General features: G+C 42.3%; 1 protein-coding gene across 1 annotated transcript in view; it reads left to right on the top strand.

Annotated features, from left to right (window-relative positions):
* The window catches only part of TRPC7 (transient receptor potential cation channel subfamily C member 7), a 164,725-nt gene that overhangs the window by 110,177 nt on the left and 30,647 nt on the right, over nucleotides 1-23,901 (top strand). The window contains exons 7-8 of the mRNA XM_054556386.2: nucleotides 14,014-14,247; nucleotides 18,159-18,423. Coding sequence (XP_054412361.1) covers nucleotides 14,014-14,247; nucleotides 18,159-18,423 — 499 coding nt within the window. The remainder of the gene's footprint in view (nucleotides 1-14,013; nucleotides 14,248-18,158; nucleotides 18,424-23,901) is intronic.

The raw sequence follows: 23,901 nt of genomic DNA, 5'->3' as shown, positions 1-23,901 counted from the left end.
CATTTAAATATAGTCTACCGGAAGCCTTAAGAAAACAAGTTCAGATTCTTAAAAAGGGCATAAAATTGCACAGCTTGAAAGATATTTCTGTTATCACTAAATATTGGTATATAGTAGAATTTTGATAATAAATATACATCTAAAAATTTATGGGAGTAACATTTTCTTGTTATTTGTGTAAGTGGGTGTACTAAAAGGCTATGAAATTCCTCTTGTAGTGGTATTTCATGCTGCCACAGTCTGCCACTGGAGCTGCCAAGTAAATTGTTCCCAATTTCCTCATTGATTAACTAAGAAAGGCTGTCTTTTACCCAATTTATGAGAACCATTACTAGAAGGAATAATCAAAACAAAATAAAACTGGCAGTGACTAAAACTGAACGTGGCAAAATGTGTTATAGATTTTTCCGACACTGAAAACTGCAAAATTGGTTGGTTAAAAAAAAATCAGTCTTAGTAGGAAAAAATTAAAAATTGCAAAAACTAAAATCAGTGACTCTGTATATAAACCTTATCAATAAATTTTAAGATTTACATCAAAAATATGCGAATTTGATGGGAATATTTTAAGTAAAACAAGCAAAACAGAAGATAAAAAAGACAAAAATATACAGTATCAAGACTTGATCAAGTAATTCAATTGGCTTAATGGTACTCACCTTAGATTTTGCTTTCTGAACAAAAATTTTAATATTGGTATAATTTTCATTATGTTTATATTCACAAACAATGAGTCAAAATGTATTCAGGGTCAACGTGTCTGTGCCATCAATCAACAAAATCACAATAGAACAAATACTTGAAAAGGTAACCTAACATATGGCCTGTGCTAATTAAATAATATAGCCCAAGAGTGCTACAAGAGTAGAACCACTAGAGAACATCCTATGGATGCCTAAGCTGAGACCAATTGGAAAAATGCTCTCTAAATTCGATCTCTAAATAGGCAACGGAAGATGGGATGAATTGTTTTATCCAAAGGGCACAGGAAGGACAACCCACCAGGCTTTCCAGGGACTTTATAAAACCAGCAACCTGGCCAGGCACAGTGGCTCACACCTGCAAACCCAGCACTTTGGAAGGCCGAGGGGGACAGATCACGAGGTCAGGAAATTTGAGACCAGCCTGATCAACATGGTGAAACCCCGCCTCTACTAAAAATACAAAATTTAGCCAGGCATGGTGGTGTATGCCTGTAATCCCAGCTACTCAGGAGGCTAAGGCAGGAGTATCGCTTGAACCTGGAAGGCAGAGGTTTCGATGAGCCGACGTTGCACCACTGCACTCCAGCCTGGGCGACAGAGCAAGACTCTGTCTAAAAAAGAAAAAAAAAAAAAACAGCAACCCTGTGACCAAAGGCTCATTTAGTACAGTCACTGACACTAAAGTTTGGAAGTGACATTAAAGTTTGTTACAGAGTGAGTTCTGTGGCCTTAACTTCACAATTCAGAATCTATCCCAGTTCTCCCTAGTACATACGCCATTGTTTAACTAAATTGAGCATTTTAACACTAGGCACTTAGAAAAAATCTCACGTTGGATTTATGAATAAAATTTAAAGTATTTACAGCACCAATCACCCACCCAACCCATTTTCCCACTTGGACCCCAGGTAGAAGACTCTGGTAAATGCAACCATACTTTCCCTTGAACAGGTGTGGCTACTGTTAATGGAACCTCTTGAATGAGGACTTCCTCCTGAGTCCTCGTATTTCTCTTCCCGGGTGTCAGAGCATTATTTCAATATGAGGGATGTGTCTCTAGCTATAGGAACCCCAACTTGTATAGCTTAGTCCCTGCTTCTGACCCTCAGAGCAGAGTTCAAGACTGTTAAATCAGAAATGTTGTAGAGGGAAGGACTTATTTCTCATTGGCCTCTTTCCAGAAGGAAAATTCTAATACTTTTTCTTTCCTAGAGAATGTTTTCAAATTTTTTGTCACAAATAATTTTAAGGAAATGCAAAAAATCAAGAGAAGAGCATAATGAATTCCACGGACCTATCTCTCATGTTCAACAGTTAGCAATTCATGGCCAATCTTTGCTCCATCTATACTTCCCCCACCTCCCTTCTCTCTAACCTTGAATTATTTTGAAACAAACCCCAGCTATCATAAATTTATTCTGTAAACACTTTTGTGTATATCACTGAAACGTAACATTTCTTTTTCCTTTTATCAATCTTCTTTCTTTCTGTGCTTCACAGTCACTGATATTTTTTCCTGTGATTTTAATTTCAATCAGTGGGTTTTTCATTTCAGATATTATATTATTCAATTCTTAAAATCTTATTTGGTTCTATTTTATATCTCCCATTTCCTTCCTCATCATTTTTGTGTTTTCCTTTAAATCCTTAGACACATTTACAATAACTGTTTTGAAGTCTTGACTCCTAACTCCATCATTTCTGTCATTCCTGGGTTGATTTCTATTGACTAATCTTGCTTCTAATTATGGATGACCTTTTCCCGCATCTTGAAATGTTTGGTAATTTTTTGGTTGAATGATGGGCACTCTGCATGTAACGGTTGTGAGCCTCTGGATTTTGTCGTCCTTCAAAGTTTTTGGCATTATTCTGACAGGCTGTTATGTCATTTGTGATGAGTTTGATCCATGTAAAGCTTTCTCACAGTGGATCTGGAGAAGGCTTACTGTAAAGATTGTTTATCTTTGTACTGTAGAGACACACTTCTGGGGTCTCTGTTGAATGCCCTGGGTAATCAACAAGGAGTGTCAACTCTGGATGATCAGAGCTCGAATATCTCCCCACCCTGGGTGAGCTCTGAAAACTGTTCAGCTTATAGCTCCTTGGCAGTTGTTTGTGGAGTTTCACTCTATGAATTCATGACTTGGTATTCAGCAAACATTCAAAAGAACCCCTATTTAAATTTCTGGTGTCTTTTGTTTGTTTAGTTTTGGTTTGTTTGTTTCTTTGCTTGCTTGTTTTTGCATAGTACCCTTCTCTCTGGAGCTCTGCCGCACAACATGTAATCACTTCAGCCTTCCAAAACCCCATTCTGTCTCTTCAACTCAGTGAGACTGCTGCTATGCTTTCGAGATCCCTCTCCATGCACTACAGACTGGAATGTGCCTCCAGAAAGCAAGCCATGGTGGTCATATGGTTTGCCTCACTTGTTTCCCTTTACTTAGGGATCACAGTCCCTTGCTGCCTATTTCCAATGCCTAAAAATATTATTTATGTTTGCTTTTGTTTTGTTTGTTGTTTTTTAACCTGTTTGTTACTCCGTCCTGGCTAGTAACAGAAATCAGAACACTTTTTCTAAAAGAGAATCAGAAAAACATTATCAAGCCTAAAAGAAAATTAATAATTTCTTAGTATCTTCAAATATCCAGCCAATAACCAAATTTCTTTCATTGAGAGAGGTAAGTTGAATAAATATCCACAAGACTTGCTTCCCCTCCTCCTTCAAATCACTGTTCAAATTTCACCTTATCAGAGTAGTTGAGCAGGTAAGAGCATGCCCTCTCATCCCTCTACTCTGACAAGGTGAAAAGCATTCCTGGCAGAAGGAACAGTATGTGTTAAAGCTGGATTCAGGAGCAAGCTGGATGTGTTCAAGGAACAGCAAAGAGACTAGTGTGGCTGATGTAGATGAATGAGGAGAAGAGAAATAGAGATGAAGTCAGAGGAGGTAGCCTTTGGAGAGTTTTCAGCACAAAAGTGATATCATATGACTTCAGTTTTTAAAGGATCACTGACTGCTATGTAGAGAATAGATGATTGTGGGATATGAGCAGAAGTAAGGAGACCAATTAGGAGGCCACTGCAGTAATTCAGACAGGAAGGAAATGGCTGGTTTGAGGAGGTGGCAGATTGTGATTACATTTTGAAGGTAAAATCAATAACACTTACAATTGGATTGTATATGGGATGTGAGAGAAAGAGAGCAGTCAAGAACAATTCCAGGTGTTTAGTTCAAGCACTGGCACATTATAAAGCCATTTACTAAGACGGGAAAGACCCAAGGTGGAGCAGTTTGCAGGGGGAATAGAGATGGAAACCAAGACTCTAGTTTGAGACATATATTTAGACATTCATGTGGAAATGCCAAGTAGCAACTGAATATACATGCCTGAAGTTCACAGGGGAGACAGGTTGAAAACATAAATTTGGACATATCAATGCATTTAAATTATATAACATCATTGTAACTATGAATGTGGGCAGAGAACTGAGGACCAAGCCCCAGAGCACAACAATGTTTAAAGCATGGAAAGATGAGAAGTATCCAGCAAAGAAGGCTGAAGTAAGAGAAGAACCAAGAGAGTGCTGGCCCAGACGCCAAAGTATCTGTGGCAAGAACCAGGGAGTGATGACAATGTCGAATGCTGCTGATGAGGCCAGAGACCTGACCATCAGCTTTGGAAGCAAAGTCCCTGAGTAGGCAACAGGGAATGGGATTTAGTGTGGAAGTAGAGGACTTGACCTTAGCTGGAGTGTGAACACTTCACTCATTGTAACGGGAGAAAAGGTGGAGTTGACAGCACAGTGCAGGTGGACTGGGAGATGCAGTAGTGGGAACATGTAGAAGTTATTCTCCAATATTTTCTATTTTCTCAATTTTTTACTCAATAAATATTTTCTAGTTATTAGGCACTATATTATACGTCAGGCACCGTGTCAGGTACTAGGGAAGCAGCTATAAATAGAATTAACATTATCTTGTTCTAAATAGCGTCTGGAGCGCTTTAATTATTATAAAAATAATAGTAACCGAGAGACAGATTTGAGCACTGTGTTTATGAGAAGGGTCTTTGTGCTGGTGCACCCTGAGATCCAGCATGTGATCCACTCTGCTCAGATGTTGAGAGGTATGAGGTAGCATCAGGCTGCTGCTCCTGGGCACCTCCAAGAAGGCCTTGTATCAGCTAGAAACAGAACAGCACAGTTCTTTTCTCCCATGACATACCACACTCATAAATGAAGTACTTTGAACAGACTGATTATAAAGATACCCAAACCATTACTCCCTCTTTATCAGAAGCAACTCTAGAGTTGCTTCTCTAACAAGTTCAAAGTACTTTCAGGACCCTAACAAGTCCAAAGTACTTTCAGGAATGGAGAGTTTGGCCACAAAGGGCTGAATGACCCTTGTCCAGGTCTCCTTGCTGCTGCCCTTCCCACCCCCATGACTCAGTCTGTTTTCAATGCAGGAGCTAGAGTGATCCATTTAAAATGTAATTGAGTCTTCTCATTGTTTGCATCAAGACTCCAGTGGCTTCCCATTTCCCTCAGAATGACAGCCAGTGTCATTATAGTGGCCTATGATGCTCTCACCTCTCCACTCCATCTCTATGGCCTCCTCTTCCACCTCTTTCCACCTCACTCACTCTGTTTCAGCCCCCTGGGCTCTCTGCCTTGCACTGCTTCTGCCTAGGAACGCTTGCCCTGGCTGTCCCCTCTGCCTGGAGAGTTCTTCCTGCATGGATCTACATGGCTCACTCCCTCACCTCCTCAGGTCTTTACTCAACAGTATCCTCCGCAGAGTGAGCCCTTTCAACCCAAGCTATTTAAATTTGCAAGTCCTCCCACCCCTACTGTCCTCCTAGTCCCTCTTTTTTGTTTCTCTGCATAACCATTAACGCCTCTGACAATACTAAATGCTCTATTTTGTTTCCTGCCTGTCTCAATTAATACTGATATTTCTGTAATCACATAGATTTGTAGCTGTCTCCTTTCATCTTCTGTTTAACTGTAGCCCTCTCTCCACATGGCCATCTGGTTTTCCCAATCACCTCTTTCAATGGCCACTTGTGTTGACAATAACTTACTTCCCAATCCCCTCATCCTATGAGGCATGTAGGTTGTTCCTCTTTTGATTTACAGTTCTATAGGAAGGCCAAACCCAACTAGAAATACCTTCTTCCTTTCCTCCACATACTTTGCCCAGTTCTCAGCGAATTTTGAGAAAATTCTAGATTATCATTCCAGGATATTAAAGGTATGGGCAGAGGAAGTGAAAGCCACAAGGAGACTAAGAAGACAGAGCCAGAGGCAAAGAAACCCCAGGAGAACATAATATCAAGGAAGCCAAGTGAGGAGCAAGGCTGAGGAAGGAGGGACAAATTTGCTGGCAGACATGTATATCCTGGAGAGCCATCAGATGAGGAAAAGACTAAATGAACCAGTGACCATTGCTCCTTCCAGCCTGGAGAATCTCTAACATCCACACATACCATAGGAATCTGTCTTTGTTGCTTGCATTATAAGCAGTGATTGCGGGCTAGATGCAAGAATAACAAGCTTATAATAAGCTTTTTGACTAGAGATTATATCACTAGAGATGTTCATCTGAGGACTGTGTAATAATGCTAGTAGTTCCCAGAAAGCGGTCAGAGGCTTGGAAGCTAGTAAGCCTCTCCATAACGCATGAGATTTCTCCATCTAGGAGTAAATGCCCGGTATGGTAGTAAAATACGTTTAAAATGCTAGATAGGAGAAGAGCTAGCGAGTGTGTCCCTTTCTCTTTGGTGGTTTTGCCTCTCTGAATGGTGGCTGGCACAAAGGTGGAGCTAACAATGTCTGTTAAGTGGGTGAATGAGTTCCTAACCAGTGAGAGTAAGCTTGTTCCCAGTGGAGGGCACAGTGGACAACAAGGCTCCTGGGCTGCCTGTGTGGCTTTGGACAACTTACTTGCCACCTTTATAGGTGAGTTTCTTCATCTGTAAAGTGGGGATAATTATAGCAGCTATCTATCAGACTATTATGAAGACTTAGCATTTATTAAGTACTTACAAAGGGCCTGGCACCTAGAAGGTACTCAATAATTGGGGGCTACTATATTAGAAAAGAAGAGGAGGATGAAGAGGAGGAGCTTTGTTAGAAAATTTTTGATCTATTAATGTCATCCTCTTGCCTGAAAAACAAATGAACCCTGAATGTGTCTGAGGCCAACATTTGTTGCAAAGGACCGCCTGTTGAGATAGTGTTTTGATGTTAGGACTTGTGGGTTCAGAGCCACTAGGCATATTCTCTCTCCTGTGAGTTCAAACTGGGGACCAATGGTGAGAGGTTGGCCTGAGAGAACAGAGAGGCAGATGCAATGCCCTGGGACAGTAGCCCCTGGGGGCCAGGACCATTTAAAGAATGTGCATACTTAAGTCTCACAGGACTTTGAAGGGGGAGCCCTTCTGAATATCATCTGAGGCAGGGATAGGAGTGAACTGTCTTTTAGCCTTTTAGCTGTCAAGCTCCATCTCCACAGCCTGCAGGACATTACTCAGAACCCGCCTATAAGAAGCTACTCATTTCCCTTGAGGCTTCCTGGCACTTCCCAGCCTGTTCCACTGCCAGGCACCCCTCCTTAATTATTAGTGACCTTGTTCTCTAGGCTCCAGGCATCCCTGAGTGAGGGAAATTTTGCCTGAAGGAGGCTCAAGTGTGGGGAGCGGGGTGGGGGCACATGCTTACCGCTTGAGCCCTGGGCTCTAAATACTCCTCTGATTGACATGCTGGAGGCAAAAGGCCATGGGGCTCAGCTTGGATATAAAATGCTGAACTATCCTTGGCACTATGGCGGCAGGGGGCCTAATTTCACTCACTAAAATACTTAATTTCACACAATTCCTTTTTCATTAAGCATTCCTGCTGCCCAAACCCTTGGGCCCATGTTACTTTTACTTATGGCCCTGGAATAATTTAAATTCATCTGGGTGAATTAATATTTAAATCTAAGAAGACTCATGCAGACATTGACCATGGAGGAAGTGATTCGCAATGTCCAATGAGAAGCTACTATACGGGTTAGAAAAGTTAGTTTTCTGAAAATAATTTACATTTCAGATTCATAGAGCTTTTAGTACTTGAAGTTACCTCCAAACTCCAAATTCATTCATTTCAAAATATAGAATCTAAGACCCACAGCAAATCAAGGGACTTAGCCCAAGTCATACTCCTAATAAGCAGCCAAGCTAGAACTTGAACCCAGGGCTTCCTGAATTAAAGCCAATCACTCTTAAGTTACAGCCTGTGACTCTCCTAGTGCCAAGCTAAAAGCAGTTCCACTCAGATGCTGAGAATTTTAATTTGGGGGAACAGGAAAGCAACAAACACTATTTTTCTATCCATTAAAAAATTGATTTTTAAAATCCATTTAAAAAATACCTGCTGCACAGTCACAGATGAAAGCGTATTTCAGTGTTAAGAAATTACTTCACTGAATTACCACAAAAATTTTGATATGGTATACTTGAGACATAGCTTTGTTAACAAAAAAGGAGGGGGCTGGTTCTGCCCTACCATTGTAGGGTAAACATACCTGCAATTTTTTTTAATATTTCCTATTGTGGGGATTCCAATTTGATACAAATATGCAGATCTTCATTAAATAAAGCCATGATTCTTCTCCAAACAGCTGCTCTCAAATTACTTTTCTCCTTAGAAAAACATTTCAGGCCGGGAGTGGTGGCTCATGCCTGCAATCCCAGCACTTTGGGAGGCCAAGGTGGGAGGCTCATGAGGTCAGGAGTTTGAGACCAACCTGGCCAATATGGTGAAACCTCGTCTCTACTAAAAATACAAAAATTAGCCAGGTGTGGTGGCGTGTGCCTGTAGTGCCAGCTACTCAGGAGGCTGAGGCAGAAGAATCGCTTGAACCCAGGAGGTGGGGGTTGCAGTGAGCTGAGATCGCACCACTGCACTCCAGCCTGGGCGACAGAGTGAGACTCCATCTCAGAAAAAAAATAAAGAAAGAAAAACATTTTAAATCCTTTTATTTCATGGGCCATTTTCAACAGAAAGGGAATTTTCTGATTAAAATAGTCCCTGGGCATAGTCCCAGACAAGTAAAAGTGATCAGCTCATCACTTGAATGTGCCCACATGTGGGCCTGTGAGCAAGTCAGCCAGGCTCTGACCAGGGAAGAGCCCTCATTACTATCTACTCCTAGCATCATCTATGACGCCAGGCTTTTTCAGCATCTGGACCCTCAAAGACCATTGTATTATGTAGGCATCTGTGAGTGTGCTTGGGTTAAGGTCTGGGAAAAAGAAAGGAAGAAACACAAGCAAATGGTTGGGTGGAACTGCTGGAGGACTGTTAGGTGGGCCTGCTTTGCTAGAGTACAGGGTGTATGAAAACTGTGGAATATCATAGGAATATCATAGGAATGACAGCCTAGCTTTGGAGTCTAGACTTTATCTTGGTATTATGAGGAATACACCACAGGTATCTGAAGACAGAAGTGACCATGATATGACCCAAACTTCATGAGGTCAGAGAATAGAGTTGAAGACTAAAAGAGCAAGATGGATCTGACATCCACTAGAGGAGGATCTGCAGAACTGCAGTGATCCTTGTTGACAGCCAGAAGAGTCAGGGGTGCAAGAGTGGGAATACTGGGTAAGGATATGACACAGTGAGGGTGGGAGGGATGGGGAGGCCAGCTTGAGGGATGTAATATTGGCACTGGAAAGACATCCACTAACCCACTAACAGCAGTCTCTCTCTATGGGGAGAATTCAGCTTTGAAGTTCTTAAGGAAAGTTAGGAAGATATTCATCTGTGAGACATATGCAAGGAAATGAAGGACAAAGTTTCAGGGCTAGATGCACTAACTTGAGGTCAGAGGAAAGAATGGGAACGGCCAAAAACCTGGAAAGCTGCAGCCCTTAAGGAGTGGGCAGAGTTAGAAAAGCAGCAAAGAAAGCTGAGGAGGAGCAATGGGAGGGGCAGGAGGTGCCAAAGAAAGCAGGCCATCATGTCTGATGAACAGGGCCAAGGGACTGCCAAAAGAGGCTATCGGTGTTAGCCTCTAGGGAGTGTGTGGTCACTGAGCTGGAATTGTTTCACTCACTGACCAGCTGGTGATTCTTTCACCACGTGAATCCCTCTAAATATACACATTAAGTGTAGCATTGTTCCACAACAAAGCTCTCCCAGGTCTGAGTAGTCATAAGACTCTTTGATGACATAAAATGTTCAGGAGTCTTTTCTAACTGATTTGAGCCCAATTTTATTTCCTGGAGAGCCAGAAGAGTATAGCAGTCAAGAACATGAACTCTAGGGGCAGACCTTCTGGGTTCAAATTCCAGATCTGCTTCCTAACAGGGCACATTACAACCATCCGAGCCACTATCTCATTAGCTGTAAAAATAGGATAATAACAGAACGTACTTTATACGATTGTTGCAAGGATTTAAGATAATACATATATACATATGGCAGTGCCTAGCACATAGTAGGTGCTCAAATTGAAACTGAATGGTTACGTTTTAATACAGGCATACCTCAAGGAAATTGCAAGTTCAGTTTCAGACCACTACAACAAAACAAGTATCCTAATAAAGAAAGTCCCAGGAATTTTTTGGTTTCCCAGTGCACAGAAAAGTTGCATTTACACTATACTGTGGTCTATTAAACGTGCAATAGCATCATGTCTAAAAAAAGTGACTACCATAATTTTAAAATTACTCTATTGCTAGAAAATGCTAACAATCATCCGAGCCTTCAACAAGGCATAATCATTTTGCTGGTGGAGGGTCTTGGCTCAATGTTGATGGCCACTGACTGATCAGAATGGTAGTTGTTGAAGGTTAAAGTGGCCGTGGCAATTTCTTAAGACAGTAATGTTTGCTGCATCAATTAACTTTTCCTTTCACTAAAGATCTCTCTGTAGCATGCAATGCAGTTTAATAGCATTTGACCCAAAGCAGAACTTCTTTCAAATTAAACTCAATATCCTCAAGCCTTGCTGCTGCTTTGTCAACTAAGTTTACAGAATATTCTAAATCCTTTGTCATCATTTTAACAATGTTCACGGCATCTTCACCAGTAGACTCTGAAGAAACCATTTTCTTTGCTCATCCATAAGAAACAATTCCTCATCCATTGAAGTTTTATCATGAATTTGCAGCAATTTAGTCACATCTTAGGCCCTACTTCTAATCCTAGTTCTCTTATTTCCATCACATCCACAGTAACTTCCTCTACTAAAGTCTTGAACCCCTCAAAGTTATCCGTGAAGGTTTGAATCAACTTCTTCCATTTAATGTTGATATTCTGATCTCCTACCATGATTCTCTAATGTTCTGAGTGGCATCTAAAATAAATCCTTTCCAGTAGGTTTTCAATTTACTTTGCCCAGATCCATCAGAAGAATCATTATCTATGGCAGCTATGGCCTTATGAAATGTATTTTTTAAAATAATAAGACTTGAAAGTCAAAATTACTCCTTGATCCACAGGCTGCAAAATGGATACTATGTTAACAGGCATGAGAACAATGCTAATCTCCTGTACATCTAGATCAGAGCTCTTAAGTGACCACATGCATTGTCCATGAGCAGTAATACTGTGAAAGAAATATATTTTTTCTGAGCAGTAAGTCTCAACAGTGGGCTTAAAATATTCAATATACCATACTGTAAACAGATACGCTGTCATACAGGCTTTTTTGTTTCATTTATAGAGCACAGGAAGAGTAGATTTAGCATAATTCTTAAGGGGCCCTAGGATTTTTGGAATGGTACATGAACACTGGCTTCAACTTAAAGTCACCAGCTGCAGTAGTCCCTAACAAGAGAGTCAGCCTGTCCTACAAAGCTTTGAAACCAGACACTGATGTCTACTCTATAGCTCTGAAAGTTCTAAATGGCATCTTCTTTCAAGATAAAGCTGTTTAACCTACATCAAAAATCTGTGGTTTACTGTAGCCACTGTTATCAATTATCTTAGCTAGATCTTCTGATAACTTGTTGCAGCTTCTACATCAGTACTTGGTGCTTCACCTTGTACTTTTATGTTATGGAGATGGCTTCCTTCTTCAAACCTTATGAACCAACCTCTGCTAGCTTCAAACTTTTCTTTGGCAGCTTCCTCACCTCTCTCAGGCTTCATAGAATTAAAGAGAGTGAGGGTCTTCCTCTGGTTTGGGCATTAGCTTAAGGGAATGCCGTAGCTGGTTTAATCAATCACTCATGCGTTCACTGGAGTAGTACTTTTAATTTCCTTCAGTAACTTGTTCTTCGCATTCAGAACTTAGATGTCTGGCACAAAAGGCCTAGCTTTTGGCATATCTCAGCTTTTGATACACATTCCTCACTAACCTTAATCATTTCTAGCTTTTGATTTAAAGTGAGAAATGTGCAACTCTTCCTTTCACTTAAAAGCTTAGAAACCACTGTAGGATTATTAATTGGCCTAATATCAATATTGTTGAAATACTGGGAATAGGGAGGCCCGAGGGGAGGGAGAGACAGGGAAACAGCAGGTCAGTGGAGCAGTCAGAACACACAAAACATTTATTGATTAAGTTTGCCATCTTATATGGGAGTGGTTCATGATACCCCCAATCAGTTACAATAGTAACATCAAAGATCACTGGTCACAGACCAACCATAATGAATATAATAATGAAAAGGTTTGAAATATTGTGAGAATTACCAAAATATGACATAGAAACAAAAAGTGAGCACATTATTGGGAAAATGGTATCAATAGACTTTCCCAACACAAGGTTGCCACAAACCTTTAATTTGAAAAAAACACAGTACCTGGGAAGCACAATAAAACAAAGCGCAATAAAACAAGGTATGCCGGTAATTTAAAATAATTTAAATAGTATTAGTAATAATTTAGTAATTAGTAAATGTGAAGGTATAGAATAGCATTATTCAATAGAAATATAGGGCAAGCAATAACCATGAGCTATATAATTTTAAATGTTCTAAAAGCCATATTATAAAGACAAATAGGTAAAATTAATTAACAATATACTTAACCTATCATATCCAAAATATTAATCACTGCAACATGTAACTGATGCAAAAAATTATTAATGAGATACTTTACATTCTTTTTTCATAGTAAGTGTTTGAAATCTGGTGTGTACCTTACATTTACAGCACATCTCAAACTGGGCTAGACACATTTCAAGTGCTCAGTATCCACATATGATTGGTGGCTATGGTATTGGACAGTACAGGTCTAGAAGGATACTCATCAACTATTAGTTCAGGCTACCTCACAGGGATGGCTTAGAGCAGCGGTCCCCAACTCCTGGGCCACCAACTGGTACCAGTCTGTGGCCTGTTAGGAATCGAGCTGAACAGCAGGAGGTAAGCGGTGGGCAAGCCAGCATTACTGCCTGAGCTCCAGCTCCTGTCAGATCAGCAGCGGCATTAGATTCTCATAAGTGCCTGAATCCTATTGTGAATTATGCATGTGAGGGATCTAGGTTGCCATCCTATGAGAATCTCATGGCTGATGATCTGAGGTGGAACAGTTTCATCTGGAAACTATCCCACCCTCCACCCCCACTCCAACCCCACCCTGTGTTAAATTGTCTTCCATGAAGCTGGTCCCTGGTGCCAAATGGGCTGCTGGCTTAGAGGAAGGCTGGGGAAACTAGTAACATTTTGTTTATATACTTCTATATTGTTTAGTATGTAACAATGAGGACATATATCTTTAAAGTCCAATAAGTTATGAAAGAGTAAGAAAAAATCTAATAACCCTAAATTAATGCTCATGACACAGAAATACAGAAGCATTCTAATCTGGGATTTAAAAACAAAACAAAACAAAAAATTGGGTTCTATGTCCAAAAAAACCCATAGTTCTAGGTTCTTGGGGCATTTCTGTAGAATTTGGGACATGGAGAGGTGGGACCTTCAGAAAGCCCTTTACAATTCCTGGACCTCAGTTTCCCTATATTTAATTTAGGACTGATTGATTCTTTAAGGCCTCCCAGTTCTTAAAGTGTGTAAATGTCAGCAACTGTATTTCTCCTATATTCCCTCCAAGAATCTATCAACGAATGAGAACTCTCTCCTCACTACCAGAGACAGTGTGTTTGTAAGCGCAAGGCCAAGTCTCAGTCTCCTGGGTCTAAATCTGTCTTTGAAAACACGTTTCTGTCTGCCTCTGGCTATCGACAGTCCCAGCTCCAAAGAGCTGATATTTACATTTGTACTCTGGTTCCCTCCATGACCTCATGCGGTCACAAACGCCAAGAGAAACGAAAAATGAGCCTGGCCTTCTCCTTCTCCCACAGGAATGATTTGGTCCGAATGCAAGGAAATCTGGGAGGAGGGGCCACGGGAGTACGTGCTGCACTTGTGGAACCTGCTAGATTTCGGAATGCTGTCCATCTTCGTGGCCTCCTTCACAGCACGCTTCATGGCCTTCCTGAAGGCCACGGAGGCGCAGCTGTACGTGGACCAGCACGTGCAGGACGACACGCTGCACAATGTCTCGCTTCCTCCGGAAGTGGCGTACTTCACCTACGGTGAGTCGGAGGGTGCTTCCCCTACTCCATTCTGGTGCCTCCGGGACGTGGGCCTGGTGGTTCACTGCGACTGGTGAATTTGTGACGTCATTTGTAATCAAGTGGCCCATGATTTGTAACGCAGCTGACTTTGGCAGTTCCACTGTCAGTGCAGAGCATCCTTTCCACCTCAAAAAAACCCTTGGTCCTGGAAGTGTAGCCAGCAGAATAGAACGTGGAATTAGTGACTTTGAGAAATGAATCTTTTTGTGTTAAGGACGAGTTTGTTTCTGAAAGGCCCTTGGGAACATTTCTGTAGTTTGTTTATTTTTAAGAAACGTCTTGTTTCTGATGTGCATCCAGGAGCACTAAAGGGATATGTATATGCGGAAGAATTTTCCTTCTATATTGGATCCCTGTATTTTGTGCAAAAATAAATCCTGCTTTCCCAGTTATTGCTTGGTGGCAAATTACATTCTTAGAAGATACCTTAATTACCTTAATTCTTGCAAAATACAAAGCCTTACAGTTTGATGTAGTAGATTGAGACTTCAGGAATACTAATAATAGTTATAACATATGTTTATTGAGAACCTACTATGTGCCAGGAACTGTGTAGACATTTTATACACACAATTCTAATTCTTGCAAATAGCTCGGCAAAAAAGGATCCTTCTTTTGTCCCTATTTTAAACATGAAGAATCAGGTTTTTATAGCAGGGCTTATAATGTTTCCAGAAAATACAGGATTGCCTTGTATAGCAGGGAATCCTGGCCTGACATGATTTGAAAATCATGCTGAATAGCATAGTAGTTATGTCCCCAAGCTTTGGAGTAGAAGAGACCTGGATTCAAATCCTAGTTCGGTAGTTTACTGTGAGATCTTGTTTACTTAACTTTTCTGAGCTCTCTTTTCTCATATGTAAAACGGAGATAATAATACCTATGTCAAAAAGTTTGTTTTGAGGGTTGAATAAAATAGTGTATGTGAAGCGCTTTGCGCTCTGCTGTGAAAATAGTAAATGCTCACTTAATGGTAGCAGCTATTATCTGCTTACTTATTTTAACATAAGTTATGTCTTACTACTACCTTTTGGGTCATTTTCTTGTTCAAACACTGTAATTTCTGTACTGAAACAGAAAGATGTTGAAGGTTGAAGGAACAGTAGATACTTGCTAACAGTAAAAAGCAGCTGGACACTTAGTAGGCATTTGTTAATGGTAGCTGCAACATCTTCAAGGGATTGAGTATTGAATGTCCCTGTTACATGAAGCCAGATGGCTCCGGGACCACAGAATCTTTGTGGTAAGATACAACAGTGATTCTGTGGTCAGATACAACAATGATCTGCAGAGCGTTGTTCGCTTAACGCAAAAGTTGAGTAACTGCCCGTTTTCAGTGTAGATTATGTTACATGTAAATGTGGTAGGGAAATCTCCATTGAGAAATGGAGAGTCTTGTAGTATTACAAATCATCCACCCACCCACCCTCTGCCATTTTGGGGTTTGGCAAATTCAGACTTTCTTAAAGCAAAATAGCTTGGATGTTATCCTCTCTGTCTTGTTCAGGGTTCATCAAGGAAGGAAGAAAGAATATTGATACTGCATTATATACTTTTCTTAATGCCAGGATTCAGGCTGCAGTATTGTCCACTTCTGACTTCTGTTGCTTTATGGGTTGTATTAAGGTCTCACCCAACCCAAAGCATAGTTTGTTATTGCTCTTGTATTTGCGGTTCACGCTGTGCTCTTGGAAATCCTTTGGATTTCTGGCTTCACTTGTGCTCCAGTTACAGGGCAAGAGAGCCCTCTTGTGGCCAGCTGGACAGTGGCTCCTTCCAACCTCTACAGCACCAAATGCACAGATAACAATTTTTCAGGTTGTGATAGGGCAATTTTTCTCTTGGAAATAGCTCTAAGGAGAAAACCCCTTTGTCCAAATCATCACAGTGCTGTTCATTCTATGCTCATCACAACTCTTCACAAGTCAGTTGAAATATAATATTTTTCAATATAAGTCCTGACCTAGTCACCAGGATCTGACAACAGCTAAATCTGAGTAGATTATAAGAGTGTCTTGTTATTGTGACTGAGGTTTAAGATGGTGAGCTAGAGGCTGCAGAAAAAAAGAATTCCTTTTTGCCTTCTGTTTAATGGGAGAAGTTATGTCTTATTTTATCTTATCCAAATATTTATCCATAGAAGATGACAGATATATTGGAAAACATATAATTTATTCTGCTTACTAGTCTTTCATGGATTTTTGAGGTATGATCTTGATGAGAACATAGAATCTGTAATGTTATTATATTTCCAAATGCAATTTAGAATCACTCCATGAAACTTTGTGGCCTGGCTTCCTTTACTAAAGCTTTCTTACTGCTCTCTGTTATTATAATTATTTAACAGAGTCTAGTTTTGAAAATAAAGAATAAAAGCCTTCCTCTTCATTCTCCCTTGGAATGCCACGAATTGCTATGTAATATCCTTGCTATCTGCATTTACGGGGCTCTGAAAAGGACCCATACCCTAAATCCAATCTTAAAAATGGCAATAATGATATCTACTCTACAGGGCTGTTGTGAAAATTACAGCTAATGTAAGTGTAAGTGCTAATTTAGGTTTCTCAATGTTTCTCAATTAATATTTCACTCAGCATTTCTCAATAGGGACACTATTAGCTTTTCCAGCAGGGCAGTTTTCACTGTACAGCTCTGTCTGGGGCATTGCAGGACATTAGCATCCCAGTAGTACTCCTATTCAGTCACTGTGACAACCAGAGACACCCCCACACATCCTCCATGAGAGAAGTGCTGCCCTCACTTGAGAATCACTGACATGTAATAGACAGCCGATTCGAGATAGGTGCTGCTCCTTGTACCATTAGAACTGCAATAGGAATGCTTTGCAGGTTTGCTCTGCTGCAGAAATACCCATAGGAGAGCTCAGGCCCTTGTGGTCACAGTGACCACAAGCAGAGCCTTCCCAGCTCAGGATCAGTCCTAGGACCCTTGCCTACCTGGAACAAGGCTGTCGTGGCAAACCTGCCTGACTGGTCACCACTTTTGGGGCCTTAGCTTAATCAAGGAGCAATATCCCAGCACACAGTACCTGAGGAACAAAACCCAAGAGTATTTTCTCAGGCAAGATCCTTTAGATTCCTGGTCCCCATGTGAGCTTATTTGTTCTGACCTGTGTCTGGTCTAAACTTGTGGTTAAAAGTCTATTCAGTCATTTGACAAACACTTATCTGTACCTGCTGTGTGCCAGACCCTGTGCTGAGCACTTTACATGTATGATTTCATTTCATCCTCTCCACAGTCCTGTGAAATGGATATTATCCATAATTTAGAGATGAGGAAAATAAAGCTCAAAAGGTTAGTTAGTTGTCTCTCAGAGTCATGTGGCCAGTAGGTGGATGGGCCACATTCAGCCTCAGGGCTGTCTGACTCCAAGTCCATGCTCTTGCCCATCTCGTTCCTCACGCTGCCTCCCCAGTGAGTGGGACAGCTCCTGAGCATGGAGCTAAACACTGGTGAGGGAGACAGAATAGCAAGTGGCCTGGTGAGTGCCAAGACATGGAGGGTGTACAGGATACAATGAGAGCACAGACAGAAACTGGGAACCTGCCCAGTCCGTGGTGGGGGTAAGGGGGATCACAGAAGGCTTCCTGAAAGCGGTGATGCCTGAGCAGAGTCTTAGAGGAGGATTAGGAATGAATCATACTTCGAAGTGAGAGAAGAGTGTTCCAGGCAGATGGTCCAGCACATTCCAAGAGGGAGGGTGGCAACTTCTGGATATTGGGATTAATTTAAGGACAAGGACAAGAATGGCAAATGATGCAGTTGGAGACCTCTAAAGATGCCTAACTGGTTTCTCTTCTAGAATAGATCCTGTGGCCTAGTGAGTAACCCAGATTGTTTTCTTTTAGCCAGGGACAAGTGGTGGCCTTCAGACCCTCAGATCATATCGGAAGGGCTCTATGCGATAGCCGTCGTACTGAGTTTCTCTCGCATTGCATACATCCTGCCAGCCAACGAGAGTTTTGGGCCCCTGCAGATCTCCCTAGGGAGAACTGTGAAAGATATCTTCAAGTTCATGGTCATTTTCATCATGGTATTTGTGGCCTTCATGATTGGGATGTTCAACCTGTACTCTTACTACCGAGGTGCCAAATACAACCCAGCGTTTACAACGTGAGTATCTGAGGGCTTTCCCCTGAGGTTCTCCCTGGGCTTCCTGGGAATCCTTGGGAGTCTCCTGAAGGTGGCTTCTTGCAGAGACTGCTGTTTCCTTGCTATCTCTCAAGGTTAAAGGCAACTTTATTCAAGGGTGGCTTAGAGTTCAGGTTCTGGAGTTGAACAGAAGAGTTGAGTTAAATCCTCACTTTGCCACTTACATTCTGTGTGGCCAGAGCATGTTCCCATTTAGAAAAAAAAAAAAAAATCACATGTAGGAATGCTACATTTTCTAGGATTTGACATTTTCAGCAATCAGGAATTATTTCATAAATGGAAATTTCATAAATGGAAAGACCACTACTAAAAACAGAATGCCATTAATAGAATGTTGTCTTTTGTTTCCAAAGTTGATATACTAGAGTGATGTGAGAATAATTATAAAAGTGAGATATTTTGTGGTAAACTTTGGGGGTAAAGTTAGGACTGCAATCCATGAGTTATCTCAGGGTAAACAATGCAGCAGCAAGCACGCTGGCGAGTATTCTTGGGGCAAAGGGGAAATGGGTTAACATCTCTGAGATTTCATTTTCTCATTTTTAAAATGGTGATAATAATAGTACCTTCTTCACCGAGATTGTGCAAGGATTCAGTGAGATGATGTAACTCACATAGTAAACTCTCAATATGTAGTAAAAAAAAAGTTATTACTATTATTATTGTCTTAGCCTGTGTTGCCTAGAAAACAGAACTCTGGGTAAAAGTTGCATGCTAACACTTTATTAGAGCGAGGGAGTTGCAATCTAAGGGAAATAAGACTGAAGGAAAAAGGAAAGTGAAGAATGGGAAGAGGGGAAGCAAGTACAAGGTGTTGCTGCATGAGAGGTGTGTGAAGTGAAGATGGGGAAAGCAAATCCAGGCAGCTCCCTGGCCACTGTCTACCAGAATACACAGCCTGGGCATGATGGACCTCTCCAGAGGGACTATCTGGAAAGACCACATCTCAGAATAGCCCATCAGGCTGAGAAATAGAGAATTTATCATCCAGATCAGTCCCATCTGCTGTTTCTCATCAGTCACTCCATAGGACATTAACTCACCTACACTTCCAGGGCAGCCCTGGGGAAGCCATATCCACACAGCATGGGAGGCAGGTCTGCGAGCGGTTGCAGGTCACAGCTCTCCATGCCTGGCTGGGTAAGCCAGGTCTTGTGTGTGGGCACCCAGCAAGTCCTGCAGCATCGTGTGCCTCTGCAGCAGGAAGGAAAGCCCATGTGAGAGAGGCAGGAGGCATGCAGCCTGAGCATGAGGCAAGACACTGAAATTGGGGTCCAGAAGTAGCTGCTAGGGGTGCTCCAGAAAGCAGGCAGAGTAACACAATGGCATGCACATCCCCCACCGTGGAAATGGTGATGGAGCTCTCTAAGCCTGTGTCCACAAAGATCCAAAGCTCCTCCCCTGGGGATGGGGGCAGGGCAGGATGCCAGATAGTCTCCTGGAGGGCCAGCCATCAGTAGCACCGAGAAGGGTCTAGTGGAAGAGTGTGGAAGACCTGAATATACTTCCTGACACAGGCATATACTGGCTGGTGAACTTAAATCAAGTCATTTGATTTATCTGAGCCTCTGTGTCCTCGTCTATAAAATGAAAATAAGATTTCCCACCTTATTCACAAATACCTTTATGGATAAATGAGGATGTTTACATAAAGTGCCTGAAACACAGAAGTGTTTCCAGTCCATGTCCTGCCCCAGACCAACTCAGCTCCAGAACTTCTCCTTGCCTTCACCAAGCTCTTGCCCAAAATCTTGAAAGGAGGATAGTCAGGTTTTCAGCCTTGTGGAATCCCAGCACAGCAGCCAGGATCAATGGGGCTAAGCACTTCCTGACACTTGTCCCCAGGAAGCCCTGAGTGGCCTAGAATGTCAGTTTTCCAGCTAGTAGAAATGGCTCTGAGCCCTGCCCCTCAGACTCCCTAAGCAATTTCCAGGTTGCAGCAGGGCCTCATCTTACTCTTCTTGGAGAAATCACCCATTAAGGTAAGATACTTGTCTCTGAGAACCAAGTACAATGAATTCTGTGCCACTCAGCTCAGAATTATGGACTGCACTGCCCCACCCAGCTGAAACTACCTAAAAGAGTGGGACTCTGGTGCTGCTGAACCACAGAAGCTGTTACTCCCTGAAGCAAAGTAGTTTGTGTGTCACAGAGAATAGGTGCCAGCCACAGTGCTGAGAAATGCACCTGAGAGGTGCTTGGCCCTGCTCCTCGGGCCACAGGCTATGTTGGAGCGTTGGTACCCCATGGACCGACAGACTAGGTTTCAGTCTGAGCTCGGCCTCTTACTAACTTTGTGGACTTGGGCAAGTGCTTAAATCCCTTGGGCCTCAATTTCCCCAGCTCCGAAATGAGAATACTAAGACAGCCAACTTCACAGGATTGTTGTAAGGATCCAATAAGAAGAAATATGATCAAATGCAATGCTTGGCATAAAGTGAGCCTCCAGTAAATAGTAATGATGATAACGGAGATGGTGAATAATTTATCCTCAGGGGAGAAGAAATTGCAAGAAAAGACACCTGAGTACTGAATTGGTCTATAGCGCCCTTTCTGGGCAGTGGTCTAGCTTACACACTGCCCACCAGCACAGGCCAAGCACATTGTCGAATCAGCTGGACTACTTTATATCACTCCAATACTTAGTGATTAACTGCTGAAGGAATAGAATAAGTTTCAATCACCCAAAAGCAAATTTGGTGTAGATCTGCTAAAGGTAAAACTAAATGTATCCACTCCACATGGGATGCATTGCTACTGAACATGGAGAGGATGTCAGCTGATAAACGAAGGCTCTTACTTTCTGTGATCAGACCCTGGTGTCCCTCCTGTGTTTCTAGCCTAGCATGGTGCCTTGCAAAGGTTGTTTGCTCATTAAATGCTTTATGAACAAGAATGAGGAAATAAGCAGGAGAAAGGAAGCCAGAGTCAAAGTAGTCAAATAAACAGTAGACTGGGCATTTGACAGTGTGGACTTCTGTCCTGTTCCCACTGCCCAGAGTATTCTGTGCAATCCCTCTTCCCTCCTCTACGGAGAGCCTGTATCACCAGCCCACAGTCCCTCACTCCCTCAGAAGATCAGTGCCATGACACACAGAAAAATGACAAAGGGGCCAGGCCTGGTGGCTCATGTCTATAATCCCAACACTGGGAGGCTGAGGTGGGAGGATCCCCAAGAGTTTGAGACCAGCCTGGGCAATACAATGAAACGTCATTAAAGAAAAAAGGAGGAGGAGGAGGAGGAAGGAGAGGAAGGAAGGAAGAAAGGGAGGGAAGGAGGGAGGGAGGGGAGGGGAGGGGAGGGCGAAAGAGAGAGAGAGAGAGAGATTATGACTTTAGAGTAGGGCTGACCTAGCCACAATTCTCAACTAGATGCAGCACAGCTAATCCATACAGGGAGGAAGGCAGGTGGCCTGGGTTGGGGTCTTTGGGATTAGGAAGAGTCATGGGGAAAGGCAAACTGAATAAAGACTTCCTAGACATGAGAGACCCAACCAAGAGGACCCCAGGCCTTCTAGGATAGGGAAGAGGAGAAAGGGTGGGGAGGCGGCAAGCACAGTGAAGAAAGGACAGGAGATTTATTGCCTTGGCAGTTCCTGAAATGGGATGTGTATCTGTGAATAGGATTTGATTGAACAGGAAAACAGTCAGTAGAGCAGTGAAGTGGAGAGAGAAAAGAATGAATTTTTGTAAATGTCATCTTTTACCTTTTGGCTGCTCTCTGGAGCATGTCACCCCCAAGAGATCTTCTTTGTTAGTTAAAAAAAGCCATGTGAGAATAAATGAGATTCGTGTCTTAGGATACTCAAAGCTGTTCTGAGTGCCAGCCATGCTGATGATGAAGTCAAACAACCTCACTCAGGTGAATGTTTGCTCCAGAGCAGCCCATCCCCAGGCTGCCCTGCCCAGCTTATAATCTTCCCTTTGACCCACCCACAGGTGAGTGGCCTGTTCTCTGTGGAATTTTGAGGTTGTAGGGTAAGGCAGGAGTCTATAGAACTCAGCATCTGTTTCTATAGTCTCAGCAGACCCAATCCTACAGAAGGGAAATTTGGGTTGGAGCACACTGCAGGCATCCCCCCAGCCCCCCTTTTGACCTCCCCCCAACTCCATTCCTGCCATGTCCAAGGGCAGTTGGAGTCTCTAAAGACTGTTCAGGAGTCCACTTCGAAAGTCAGCTGTTAGGAACCTACAGGGAGATTTTTCATATGAGCTCTGCTCACCCTAGGGGTGCAGTCCTAGGCCAGCTCACAAAAACCAGTCTCACCATGTTGTAGCACTGTCCCAAGGGGAAGAGGTAGGGCAGGCATTCTAAGACAAAGGGAAAGAAGAGAAGAAAGACTTCTCTACCAACTGCAGCCCCCAACCCTCAACCAAGCCCTGCCCTATCGCCCAGTGTACTCCAGTTCTAAAATCACATACCGCCTCCCTCCAGCCACTCCCAGATTCTCATTTTCTCCATCTGGCAGACCTCAATGAAGAGGCTAGAAGAAAATGGATGGATTAAATTGGTTTAGCCCAAGGTGCGAATAAATACACAGTATGAGCAGCCTTAACAGATCAGTGGTTTTCAAACTACATCAGAGTCACCTGAGGAGGTGGCTAAATGTGGGACTTCCCAGGCTCTTCCTCTTAGAGAGTCTAATTACAGTGGTTCTGGGTAGGACCCAGAAATCAGCATTAACAAGCCCCTGGAGGATTCTGGTACAGATGGTCTTGGATCACAGTATGAGAAATGCTAATCTGATCCAATCTCATCATTGCACCAATAGGGAGATGGAAGTCACTCTCAGCTCTGTGTACTTCAAAAACAAGGAGCTTGTTAACTTAAGTGAGTATCTTATTAGTAGGATTTCAGGCTCTATGCAGGCAATTTTTTTTAAGCACAAGCTACTAAAGAGGTAGCCAGATCCAGTGGGAGCAAGCCCCAAAGTTAGATCCTATTAATAGTTCCCAATTTTTCAGCCTCCTTCCACTTCAGAACCAAGAATTTTCTCAAAGGTCTGGGTTGTTTTTCATAGCCACTTCTGTGTCCAGTGCTGGCCTGAGGGGAGAAGCATGGGTCACTAGTTGGTAAGCTGGGGCCTGTCTGGGCATGACAGATAGTACACCTGCTGGCAACTCATTATCTCCAAGCCACTTCTATTAGAAACTGAAAATGGCCGCAGGCGAGGAAAGGAAAAGTGTTCAGACAAGGTTTATGCTCTCAGAGTACAAAATCGAAGTATCCCAAGACATGGGTAAGGAAGTGGAGAGAAAAATCGCCTGAGAACACACTTCCTTTAATAAAGTCTTTAAGAAAAGTTCTCAGTTCAGACTATTAGGAATTTTGTGACTGGGGACATATTTTTAACTCTATCATAGAACTCAGTAGACAAATACGATTTGCTTTTTGGAGGTTTGTTTTATAGCCAACTTTGCTGAAATGCACATATTCCA

Source organism: Pongo abelii, chromosome 4 (genome assembly GCF_028885655.2).
Source record: "Pongo abelii isolate AG06213 chromosome 4, NHGRI_mPonAbe1-v2.0_pri, whole genome shotgun sequence".
Taxonomy (NCBI): Eukaryota; Metazoa; Chordata; class Mammalia; order Primates; family Hominidae; genus Pongo; species Pongo abelii.
The sequence above is the reverse complement of the archived record's forward strand: the minus strand, read 5'-3'. Positions and strand labels throughout refer to the sequence as shown.